Genomic DNA, 12,631 nt, shown 5'->3' on the forward strand with positions numbered 1-12,631 from the left:
ACACAGGGCTTGGTGGGGGGGAGTGTCACTGACTCCCAGGTGGTGCCCACTCTTGGCCCCATGCGGTCCCTAGGGGAACCCCCTTCAGTGCGACAGCCCTTCTCGGGGGTCCTCTCTCTCTCGGGGGTTAGGCCCCTCCACCTCCTGGAACCACACCTGTCTGAGCCTTAGCACGCCTGTCTCTGCCCTGGGCCCCTCGCTCTGGACCCCCGGGGCGCCCACTCCTGGAGGTCCCCCCATCTCTAGCCCGGAGCGACTCTCAGCCAGCGTCAAACAGGAGGGTTTATTGAGCGTCTGAACCCAGCACAGGAAACTCTGACCTCTTAGGCCTGGCCTCCCTCCACACAGCACATCCCAGTCTCCCCTGCATCCAGGTGGGCTCTGCCTGCCCCCTCGCTCCAGCCCCGAGCCCCCCTGCTTCCCAGCTGGGCAGCTGAGATCACCGGCCCCAAGCCCCCCCGTCCATTGTCTTCTCTCCGGGTAAACAGGGTCGCCAGGGCCCCCTCTTCTGTCCTCTGGCCCCCCTGGCTGGAACCGGCTGGTCCGGTCACCGGGGTCCTCTCTCCGCAGCCCGTTGTCCTTCCACTGGCCGGACCCGGCTGTGACCCCCGAGCTGGGCCTCCCGGTCACCAGTCGCTGGGGTCTCCGTTCTCCAGGCCATTGGCCGGGGTCCCCAGTTCCCTCGCCGGTCCCCTGTACCAACCAACTCCCTCTCCCAGCACCTCGTTCCACCCATAACTTGCAGGGAAACTGAGTCCCACCCCCTCGGCATGCAAACCATTGGAAAAGCCAAGAAACGCCCCCACTTCGTCGCAGGCGGGAAGGGGAGCCGCGGGCAGGGCCGGGGCTGAGCAGCGAGCACCCCCTGCGCATTGGAAAGTTGGCGTCTGTAGGTCCAGCCCCGGAGTCGGCGCCTAGACAAGGAGCCGCATGTTAACGGCGGAAGCGCCCCGTGGGGCTCCAGACCCCCAGGTTGGCCCCCCCCGGTCCAGACCAATATTGTACCTATTGGTGCTTTAGAAGGGTCAATTTCACAAAGCTGGAGACAAATATGAACCCCTGCTCTAACCACTAGAGCCCACTCCTGTCCCAGAGCCAGGGATAAAACCAGGAGTCCTGGCTCCCAGCCCCCCCTGTCTACCCACTAGACCCCACTCCCCTCCCAGAACTGGGGATAGAACCCAGGAGTCCTGGCTCCCAGCCCCCCCTGTCTACCCACTAGACCCCACTCCCCTCCCAGAACTGGGGATAGAACCCAGGAGTCCTGGCTCCCAGCCCCCCCCGTCTACCCACTAGACCCCACTCCCCTCCCAGAACTGGGGATAGAACCCAGGAGTCCTGGCTCCCAGCCCCCCCCCGCTCTAACCACTAGACCCCACTCCCCTCCCAGAACTGGGGATAGAACCCAGGAGTCCTGGCTCCCAGCCCCCCCCGTCTACCCACTAGACCCCACTCCCCTCCCAGAACTGGGGATAGAACCCAGGAGTCCTGGCTCCCAGCCCCCCCCCGTCTACCCACTAGACCCCACTCCCCTCCCAGAACTGGGGATAGAACCCAGGAGTCCTGGCTCCCAGCCCCCCCTGTCTACCCACTAGACCCCACTCCCCTCCCAGAACTGGGGATAGAACCCAGGAGTCCTGGCTCCCAGCCCCCCCCCTGTCTACCCACTAGACCCCACTCCCCTCCCAGAACTGGGGATAGAACCCAGGAGTCCTGGCTCCCAGCCCCCCCGCTCTAACCACTGGACCCACTCCCCTCCCAGAACTGGGGATAGAACCCAGGAGTCCTGGCTCCCAGCCCCCCCGCTCTAACCACTGGACCCACTCCCCTCCCAGAACTGGGGATAGAACCCAGGAGTCCTGGCTCCCAGCCCCCCCGCTCTAACCACTGGACCCCACTCCCCTCCCAGAACTGGGGATAGAACCCAGGAGTCCTGGCTCCCAGCCCCCCCGCTCTAACCACTGGACCCCACTCCCCTCCCAGAACTGGGGATAGAACCCAGGAGTCCTGGCTCCCAGCCCCCCCCCCGGCTCTAACCACTGGACCCCACTTCCATCCGCTCTAACCTCCCAGACTCTGTGACACCCCCACCCATTCTTCACAGAAATATTGTTACAATATAATTATAAAAAGAACAGGAGGACTCGTGGCACCTTAGAGACTAACCAATTAATTATTAGCGCATCAGCTTTCGTGAGCTTCATCATGCATCCGGTGCAGTGAGCTGTAGCTCACGAAAGCTTACGCTCAAATACATTGGTTAGTCTCTAAGGTGCCACGAGTCCTCCTGTTCTTTTTGCAGACACAGACGAACACGGCTGCTGCTCTGAACCCTGTCAGTATAATTATAGCATCACTCTGGTATCTTTTGTGCAAGCTGAGGCGTGTGAGGTATCGTTAGACAGGTGATCATAGAATCATAGAAGATCAGGGTTGGAAGGGACCTCAGGAGGTATCTAGTCCAACCCCCTGCTCAAAGCAGGACCAACCCCAACTAAATCCTCCCAGCCAGGGCTTTGTCAAGCCTGACCTTAAAAACTTCTAAGGAAGGAGATTCCACCACCTCCCTAGGTAACGCATTCCAGTGTTTCACCACCCTCTTAGTGAAAAAGTTTTTCCTAATATCCAATCTAAACCTCCCCCACTGCAACTTGAGACCATTACTCCTCGTTCTGTCATCTGCTACCACTGAGAACAGTCTAGATCCATCCTCTTTGGAACCCCCTCTCAGGTAGTTGAAAGCAGCTATCAAATCCCCCCTCATTCTTCTCTTCTGCAGACTAAACAATCCCAGCTCCCTCAGCCTCTCCTCCTAAGTCATGTGTTCCAGACCCCTAATCATTTTACAGTCGCTTTTACAGCCGCTTTTACAGTCAGCTCAGCCCCCTGGAGTCGGTCCAGCACTTGTCTATCCTGGGACACGTGGTCCTCCCAGGTCTGGCTAAAGACACAGATGTCATCAATATACGCCACGGCAAAACTCTCCATCCCCCTCAGTAGCTGGTCCACCAGGCGCTGGAAGGTGGCTGGCGCTCCCTTGAGGCCGAAAGGCAGGGTCAGGAACTCATAGAGCCCCAGAGGGGTGATGAAGGCCGATTTCAGCCGGGCATCTGCATCCAGCGGCACTTGCCAGTAGCCCTTTGTAAGGTCCATGGTGGTAAGGTACCGAGCTCCTCCCAGCTTGTCTAGGAGCTCGTCCGGCCTGGGCATGGGGTAGGCATCAGATATAGTGATGGCATTGAGCTTCCGATAGTCCACACAGAACCGGACCGACCCGCCCTTTTTGGGGACCAGCACCACGGGTGAGGCCCAAGGGCTGGCAGATGGCTGGATCACCCCCAAAGCCAGCATGTCCCGGACCTCTCTTTCCAGGTCCTGAGCAGTTTTCCCTGTGACTCGGAAGGGGGAGCATCTTATCGGCGGGTGCGACCCTGTCTGCACCCATTGGACAGTCAGATTAGTGCGTCCAGGCTGGTTGGAAAACAGCTGTCGGTACGGATGCAGCACCTCCCTGACCTCAGCTTGCTGGGCAGGGGTTAGCTGATCCGAGAGGGGAATTGTTTCCAGGGGGGAACCAGCTCTGGTCCCAGGGAATAGATCTACTCAAGGGTCATCTCCCTGCTCCTCCCACTGTCCACACACGGCCAACACCACATTCCCCCTGGCATAATATGGCTTCATCATATTCACATGGTACACCCGGCGGTGGTGCGCCCGGTTCGACAGCTCCACCACATAGTTTACCTCATTGAGCTGCTTGACGACCTTGAAAGGGCCCTCCCAGGCGGCCTGTAGTTTGTTCTTTCTCACTGGGATGAGAACCATCACCGGATCCCCGGTGGCGTAGGCACGGGCCCGCGCCGTGCGGTCATACCAGACCTTCTGCTTCCTCTGGGCTCTGGCCAGATTCTCCCTGGCCAGGCCCATGAGTTCAGCCAGTCTCTCTCGGAAGATCAGGACATACTCCACCACTGACTCTCCATCGGGAGTGGCCTTCCCCTCCCACTCGTCTCTCATCAGGTCCAGGGGGCCCCTCACCCTCCTGCCATATAACAGTTCGAAAGGCGAAAATCCGGTCGACTCCTGGGGCACCTCCCTGTACGCGAACAGCAGGTGCGGTAAGTACTTGTCCCAATCCTGCGGGTGCTGGTTCATAAAGGTTTTCAGCATCATCTTTAGCGTCCCGTTGAACCTCTCCACCAGCCCAATGGACTGGGGGTGATAAGCTGAGGCCCAGTCGTGCCGGACCCCACATTTCTCCCACAAGCACCGGAGCAGGGCCGACATGAAGTTGGAGCCTTGGTCTGTCAAGACTTCCTTGGGGAACCGCACTCGGCTGAAAATGGTCAGGAGCGCAGCGGCCACGGTGTCGGCTTCAATGGAAGCTAAGGGCACGGCCTCGGGGTAGCGGGTGGCGAAATCTACCACCACCAGAATGTATTTCTTCCCCGACCGGGTCGTCCTGCTGAGAGGCCCCACGATGTCCATGGCCACCTTCTGGAAAGGCTCCTCTATGATGGGCAAAGGTCTCAAAGCTGCTTTCCCCTTGTCCCGGGCCTTCCCCACCCTCTGACAGGGGTCTCAGGATCGGCAATACTGCCGGACCATGGTAAAGACCCCGGGCCAGTAAAAGTTCTGTAGCAACCTCTGCCGGGGGCGCCGGATTCCCTGGTGCCCTGCGAGGGGGATGTCATGGGCCAGGGACAGTAGCTTGCGGCGATACTTCTGGGGGACCACCAGCTGCCTCCTGATCCCACAGGACTCTACTTCCCTTGTGGGAGCCCATTCTCGGTACAGGAACCCCTTCTCCCACAGGAACCTCTCCTGGCAGCCTCTCCTCATGGTCCGTCCCACCCTGAGGTCGGCCAGGTCCCTGAGCTTCCGCAAGGAGGGATCTTTCCTCAACTCGGCCTGGAACTCAGCGGCTGGGGCAGGGACGGGGCCCGGTTCCCCCTCAGTGACCAGGGCTGAGGCCTCAGCCTCTCTGAGCTGTGCCCCTCGGCGCTCCCCCCCCACCAGGGTAGGGTCCTGCGCCTCCGGTGTGGTACCCTCCCCAAGGTCAGGGCGCAGGGCCCCTCGCCGGCTCTGGCTACGCGTCACAACCAGGGCGGCCTGGGGCTTGCTTGGCCAGTCCTCTAGGTCTCCTCCCATCAAAACTTCAGTGGGCAAATGGTGGTGTACCCCCACATCCTTGGGGCCCTCCTTGGCCCCCCATTTCAGGTGTACCCTTGCCACGGGCACCTTAAATGGGGTCCCGCCCACCCCTGTCAGGGTCAGGTAGGTGTTGGGCACCACCCGATCTGGGGCCACCACCTCGGGCCGGGCCAGTGTCACCTCCGCGCCCATATCCCAGTATCCATTGACCTTCCTCCCATCCACCTCCAGGGGTACAAGGCACTCGCTCCGGAGGGACAGCCCCGCGCCCACCCTGTAAACCGAGCACCCTGAGTCCAGAGCCTCCAGCCCTCTGGTGGAGCTGGCCTGGGGTACTCTTCCCTCCGGGGCAGGTGGTAAACTGGTAGGCCCCCTTTCCTGGGTCGTCTGCCCCTCGTCCAGCTGGGTCCCTACCCAGTTAACCCTGGGTAGGTTGGGTCTGCTCAGTTTGTCCCTGAGCCCGGGGCACTGGGTCCGTACATGGCCTCTGGCCACAGTGATAGCAGCTCAGGTCACGTTGGTCCCCTCGAGCGGGTCGGAGGGGCCCGACGCCAGGCGTTCCCCTTGGGAGGGGGTTCTCCCTATTTCCCCGCTGGGAGGCCCCCTGGTGACTCTCTCTCTGCATCGTGGGGGGCCTGTTCTTTTGGGACTCCTCCCGGCTACCCCCGACCGACTGTTCACAAACTCGTCAGCCAGCTGCCCTGCGTGCTGGGGGTTCTCGAGCTGTTTGTCCACCCACCACAGCCTCAGGTCGGAAGGGCACTGATCATACAGCTGCTCCAGTTCGATTAGGTCCAGCAGGTCCTCTTTAGCTCGGGCCCCAGCTGTCCACTTGCGGGCACATCCCTGCATCCGGTTGACCAGTTGTAGGTAGGTGACCTCAGGCGTTTTACGCTGACTCCAGAACCTTCTCCGGTACATCTCGGGGGTCAGCCCAAACTCACGGAGCAGGGCCTGTTTGAACAGTTCATAGTCCCCTGCCTCCGCCCCTTTCATCCGGCTGTACACTTCCACGGCTTTGGGGTCCAGTAAGGGGGTGAGGAACTGGAGCCTGTCTGCAGGGTCAACCCTGTGCATCTCGCAGGCATTCTCAAAGGCCGTCAGGAAGCTATCTATGTCCTCCCCCTCCTTCCGCTGGGCCAGGAAGCACTTATCAAAGCTCCTTGCAGTCTTGGGTCCCCCCTCACTCACCGCAGCCGCAGCCGGGGCCCCACTGCTCCTCAGCCTGGCCAGCTCCAGTTCATGCTGCCTTTGTTTCTCCTTCTCCTCCTGCTCATGTTGACGTTGTTTTTCATGATCCTCCAGCTCCCTCATTTTCATCTCCCTCTCCCATTCCAGCCGCCTCCGCTCCAGGGATGGGGAGCTCCGCCGGGAGGATCCCCTGCTGGGTGCCGGGGTCAGGGTGCCCTCGGTATTCGCTGGGCTTCCCCCAACCCCTCCCCCAGACATAGGTAGGAAGGGTCTCGGGATGTCCTGGGCGGCAGTCTGACCCCTCCCAGCCTGGTCAGGCCCCAGGGCCCACGCTGCGTCCCCCAGGCGGCTTCCCTCAGGGACAGGGATCGGGTCATCCAAGCGATCCCTCTCCTCCAGCTGGGCAATCAGCTGTTCCTTGGTGGACCTCCCGATGCGCAGCCCCCTCTGCCTGCACAGCTCCACCAGGTCGCTCTTAAGGCGTTTAGCGTACATCTCCCTGCTGGCCACTCGCAGGCCGGGCAGCTTTCCACGGTTTCCAGGAAAAGCCCCTCGTGTGCCAGTCCTTCTTGAGGTCACCACCTCTTTGCCAGGGTCGAGCTGCAGACTCCTCCGCCCCTGGGACCGCTCGCTGCAATCCCCCAGGGGACCCTGTTACTGCAAAAGTCTTTCTCTCTGGTCACACATTCCCAGGGGTTAACTGCCCCCCGAAACCGTCTCTCTCTGGATCTTCAGCACGCCTGGTCCCCGTCAATTCCCCTTCGTTTTACTGCTCCCCAGTCACTTACTGCAGGAAGCACCGTTCACGGGGTGCAGTAGATCCCACCGCTGCCACCAGTTGTCACGGAGTGTGGGGGAGTCCAGGCCCTGCACCCCTCTTCCTGGGATCCACTGAGACTCTCAGCCAGCCAGTAAAACAGGAGGTTTATTGGACAACAGGAACACAGTCCAAAACAGAGCTTGTGGGTACAACCAGGACCCCTCAATCACGTCCTTCTGGGGGAGCAGGGAGCTTAGACCCCAGCCCTGGGGTTCCCTGTGTTCCTCTCCCCAGCCCCAAACTGAAACTAAACCCCCCCAGCAGGTTCCCTGCTGCAGCCTCTCTTCACATTCCTGGGCAGAGGTGTCACCTCCCCCTCCCCCTCCTGGCTCAGGTGACAGGCTCTCAGGTCTCCCATCCCCAGGGCACATTCCCAGGTCAACACTCCCCCCTCCCTGCTGAGTCACATCGTCACATCACGTCCCATGCCTGTAGCTGAAGTTAGGAATATCGACTCTGTAACAATGACCAGTGGGTTTCCACCTGGGGAACCCCCGCCAGGGGATCAGTCCGGCTGGGCCCTTAGGAAGAACAATACGTCTTTGAAGATGCGCATCTCCCACCTGCCTGGGATGGGACAAACGACCTCTGGCTCATGGCTGCTTTGATCATGTGATCCCGTTCCCCCCCCCAACCAGTTCTGGCCTCTATGATGGAATACCAGTATCTTTCCACTGCGGGGGAGGGGGTGGGGGGGAACGACACTGGAAAACAAAGGATTCCCCACATATGTAAATCCTATTTAAGGCAGGGGAGTGAGTTAATCTTGGTTCATTCTTCACTGAATCCCCGCCCAGGCTGACTGCTGAGAACATCTAAGAAACAAAGACCAAGGCGGGTGGGGGGTGACAAAGGGCTGAGCCCAGGCTGGGAAGGGGTCTGGCCTGTGACAGGAATACCTGGAGTTTTAAGCTGCAAGCAAGAGCAGTCTGCCTTCAAGAACCTCTGCAATCTGTCTAAGACAACATTTAGCAGGAGAAATTACTGCTTCTAACCAGGTTCCTTGGTATCTAAGCTTATATTGCGTGGTGGTTTTATTTGCTGGGTGATCTGCTTTGATCTGTTGGCTATCCCTTATGATCACGTAAAATCTATCTTTTCTAGCTAATAAGCTTGTTTTTGTTGTCTCTAAAATGAATTTGTGGAATTCATAACTGGGGGGCAAAACGCTGTGCAGATCTTCCTCCCCATTGAGGGAGGGGGCGAATTTCATGAGCTTGCGCTGTACTTTTCTCTATGCAGGGCAAGACAACACAATTTTGGGTTTGCGCCCCAGGATGGGGGGTGCACTGGAGTGCTGGGCTATTCCCGAGTGAAGCCTTCCCACACAGAGTTGATCTCAGTGTCTGTCTTTCTGCAGTTGGGTGTGTCCCTACCTGTGTGTGTGCTGGAGGAGGCTTGAGGGCCTGGCTCAGCAGGACAGTGTAAGGAAGCCCAGGCTTTTGCAACAGGCAGGCTCAGTGGTACCCCAGTACCTCAGGTGGCACCCTGGAGGGGGGGAGGTGACCCCTCACAGACCCCACTCACCTCCCAAAGCTGGACTCGAACCCAGGAGTCCTGGCTCTCAGCCCCCACTCCCCTCCACTCTAACCATTCAACAGACATAGATGGTCCCATCACTCTGGACACTCCTATGAGAAATTGTTGGATGTAGGCCATTGGCTGCTTCGTATGGGTGTCACAGAGTGTGGGGGAGTCGGGGCCCTGCACCCCCCTCTTCCTGCGATTCCCCGCGACTCTCAGCCAGCCAGTAAAACGGAAGGTTTGTTAAACGATAGGAACACGGCCCCAAACAGAGCTCGTAGGTACAAACAGGACCCCTCAGTCAGGTCCCTCGGGGGGGGGGGGCAGGGAGCTTAGACCCCAGCCTTGGGGCTCCCTCCGTTTCCCCAGTCCATTCCCAACTCAACCCCCTCCAGCCGACTCCCCCAGCCTCCCCCGGCTCCTCCTCCAGCCTTTGTCCAGCTTCCCGGGCAAAGGTGTCACCTGGCCCCAGCCCCCCTCCCGGCTCAGGTATTGTCCCTCAAGTGAAGCCACCCACTGGTATCCCATCCCCCATGCAGACAGTCCCAGTGAAATTCCCCTGCGACATCCCCAGGTCAATCCGCCCCACCCCCTGCTCCGTCACAATGGGGCTCTGAACCCCACCAGCCCAGCTCCAATCTCCCCCGATCTCCCCAGCGCAGCCCGAACCAGCCAGGGTTCCCAGGTGCCCGCTCCTTGGCCGACCGGGCGAGTCCTGGCAGGTGGATCCCGTGGCCATTGGATGAGCTCCTTTAGCCAGTCATCCCACTCCGCAGCGGGGAGAGATCGGCGTTGATCCCGATCCACTCAGGCAGGAAAGTGGCTGCAGGCTTGAAGATCTCGAGGAAGGGGGAGTCGGGGAGGGTGTAGTTGGCCAAGTAGACGGTTTCCCCCCCAGCCAGGTAGCCGGCCCAAATGCCGAAGCTCCCGATGGTCATGATTGTGTGGTTGCAATGAGCCAAGAGAGCGAAATCCCTCCCATGCGAGGATTCCTTCCCGTCCCCCGAGAAATACACGTCTCCCCGCGAGGCGTCGATGTTCTCCCGGCACCACTCCATCCCATTGCTGGTCACCACAAAGACCGGCTCCTGGTACTTGGCCCGGAAGTAGCCCATGGCCTTCTCCAGGTAGGCCTTGTCCGCCACCACCCCCTTCCAGACCTGTGGCATCACCCGGACGTAGTCCCCCCTCCGGACGTGGACACCCACGTAGGTCACGTTCCGGCGCTGCCCACGCAGCCCGGCCAGGTACCGGGTGGCCTCCTCCTTGACGTGGTCGTGGAAGGAGAATTCCTGGAGGATCTCCTGCTGGAGGTGGTGGTAGAAGGTCCAGGAGCAGGGGTAGCCCGTCAGCCGGACGTATTTCCCCTCGATGTGCCTGTACTCCTCCGACATCCAGTCGTGGAGCTCATAGTCCTTCCACGGGATCCTCCAAGCCCTGGATCTGGAGATCATGGGCAGGCTGATGCGGAAGAGCGGTGCCAGATGCTGGTGCATCTTCGGGAGGATGTAGGCCTGGCGCCCGTTCATCTTGGCCAGGGCATAGAGGGTGGCATATTCCCCCATCTGGTTCCCCAGGCGCCCTTTGGGGTTCACAGTCCACACGCCCTGCTCCGTGGCGTTTGGGGTGGGGAAGCCCCACTCCGTGGTGGCGATCCAGTTGCTTAGGTAGATGGAGCTGATGAGGATCACGAATAACAGCAGGCAGAGGGTCAACTTGTAGGGCGTCTGGAAGGGGACCCAGCGGGATGAGGGAAGGAGGTCCCAGCCTGGGGGAGGGGGGGTGAATAGAAGGGAAAGGGGGAGGGAAACAAGGGAGGGAGGGAAGAGGGGTGGATGGATAGGCGAGTGGTTAGAGGGGAAAGGGGAGGGGGGTCTTCCTGGCCCAGTTACCTCTGTTCCCAAAAGACCTCGGGCTGCAAGCAGAGCCCCCTCCCCCTGCAGCCCAGCCGAGGGGGCAGGTGACCCCAGCTCCAGCAGGACGCGTGTTGGGGGCAGCAGAGTCACTGGGTTTCTGGAAGGGCCAATCCCCCCCCCCCCCCCAAATCCGCTGGATCCCGGATCAGCCCCCTTCAGCCACAGTCCAACCCACGGGCAGCCAAGAACAGTCAGAGCAACAATGTCTCCACCCCCGCTCCCACCACAGGTCTGCTGGTGCCCCCATGCCTGATCCACAGCCCCACTACTGAGAGAGAACCCAGGAGTCCTGGCTCCCAGCCCCCCCGCTCTAACCACTCCACCCCACTCCCCTCCCAGAGCCGGGAAGAGAACCCAGGAGTCCTGGTGAGCAGTGGTGGGGAAGGGGGGAGGGTTACTGGGGCAGGAGGGGGCTGCCATGGGTAACAGAGAGCACTGACTGTGGGGGGAGGGGCCTCCCACCCCACTCCCTGCAGCACAGTGCCCCCTGGGGCCGGGGTGGGGGGGAAGTCCTGTGTTTGCCTAGAATTGCTGAGTTCTACCCCTTGGCCCCCGCCCAGAACCTCAGCAGCGGGAAGGGGGGGAACCAGCCGGCATCCTGGGGTGTCAGATGGGGGGACACTGAGAGAAGTGGGGTTGGGGGAATGGGCGGGTGGGGGGAGGGGATGCAGGGAGGGTCGAGATGGAGGGGGAGGGGAGGGGAAATGCGGGGAGGAGATGGAGGGAGGGTGGAGGTGGAGGGGAAATGGGGGGAGGAGATGGAGGGAGGGTGGAGGTGGAGGGGAAATGGGGGGAGGAGATGAAGAGAGGGTGGAGATGAAGGGAGGGGAGGGAATGGAGGGGGAGGGGAGGGGGAGATGTGGGGAGGGGATGGAGGGAGGGTGGAGATGGAGGGAGAGGGGAGGGGAAATGCGGGGAGGGGGACATGGAAGCAGAAGAGGCGGAAGGAAGCAGCCCCCCGGTGGAGGAGTGGGGGGCAGGGTGGGAGGTTTCCGAGCCGAGGGGCAGGACAGGAGCGAAGCCGGGTTGGGCCGGGTGGGGGAGTCTGGGGTCCGGAGGGACCTAGGTGCCAAGCCGGGGTGACACCCCCCGCCCTCCCCGCTGGGCCTGCGGCCGAGGTCCCAGCCCTGGGTCCGTGGGCCCAGCTGCACGAGGCCTCTCGCCACCCTCGGACAGACGGTGTGGGGAACTCGAGCCAGGCCTGTGTCAGCACCCCACACCCCGGTCCCACAGCCCTCAGAGCAGTGGGGGCTGGGAGCCAGGACTCCTGGGTTCTCTCCCCGGTTCTGGCAATGGGGCAAGTCCCCTTCAAAGCTGCCAGCCGCCGGGCTCCAAGCCTCCTCCCCCAGCTCTCGGGGCCCCGTCCTCCCCCCGCCGCCATCTCCGTTCCCCGGGTCAGGTTGCCCGCTGCCGTGCGAGCGAGCTGCTCTGCAGGGGTGACATCCTGCCACAGCTTCCTGAGCAACACCTCCATTCGCCTCCATTACTCACCTCCATTCGCCCGGTGGGGGCAGGGGGGGCTTCTTGCTGGTTTTTGCGACCCCCACTCAGCGCGGACAGGGGGCATCCGGCGTCCCAACGGGCTCCGGGCACCTACAGGCCCCCCGACATTCAGACCCTGAGCCCCACAAGTGGGGACGCCCGGCTGACGTGTTTCCTGACCACGCCTGGGTTCCTCCCGCCGGGTCCGCCACGCCGGCTGCAGCCTTTGGCCTCTCTCGGGCGGGCGCCGCTGGGACGTGTCCGGCCGCAAAGGAGGGATCAAAAGGCGCGTCAGGATCTCTGGGCTCGCGCCGCTTCACGGCCGGGGTTGGGGCCCCAGGTCCTGCCCCGGGGCCCGGAGGTCCAGAATGGCTAGCACATCTGGCAGGGCTGGCCCCAGGGGGCATTGGGCCGCTGGGAGGGGAGCTCGGGGGCGCTAGGCTGTGGGGGGGCTCAGTGGGAGGGCGCTGGGCTGCAGGGGGTGGGGAGAGGGCTCGGGTGGGGGGGCGCTGGGCTGTGGGGAGCTGGTTGAGGCTCGGGGGGG

At 61.7% G+C, this 12,631-nt stretch overlaps 1 protein-coding gene across 1 annotated transcript; it reads right to left on the reverse strand.

Annotated features, from left to right (window-relative positions):
- Nucleotides 1–7,402: 7,402 nt before the first annotated feature.
- Nucleotides 7,403–12,554, reverse strand: LOC311511656 (galactoside alpha-(1,2)-fucosyltransferase 2-like). The gene is made up of 2 exons (XM_084612425.1): nt 12,097–12,554; nt 7,403–10,457 (listed from the first exon to the last, which is right to left on the reverse strand). Exons 1-2 carry the CDS (start codon nt 12,170–12,172, stop codon nt 9,442–9,444), a joined length of 1,092 nt encoding a protein of 363 aa, XP_084468551.1. The 5' UTR covers nt 12,173–12,554; the 3' UTR covers nt 7,403–9,441.
- Between the last annotated feature and the right edge of the window lie 77 nt (nt 12,555–12,631).

The sequence above is a fragment of the Lepidochelys olivacea genome (genome assembly GCF_965140295.1).
Source record: "Lepidochelys olivacea isolate rLepOli2 genome assembly, chromosome: 23".
NCBI classification, from domain to species: domain Eukaryota; kingdom Metazoa; phylum Chordata; order Testudines; family Cheloniidae; genus Lepidochelys; species Lepidochelys olivacea.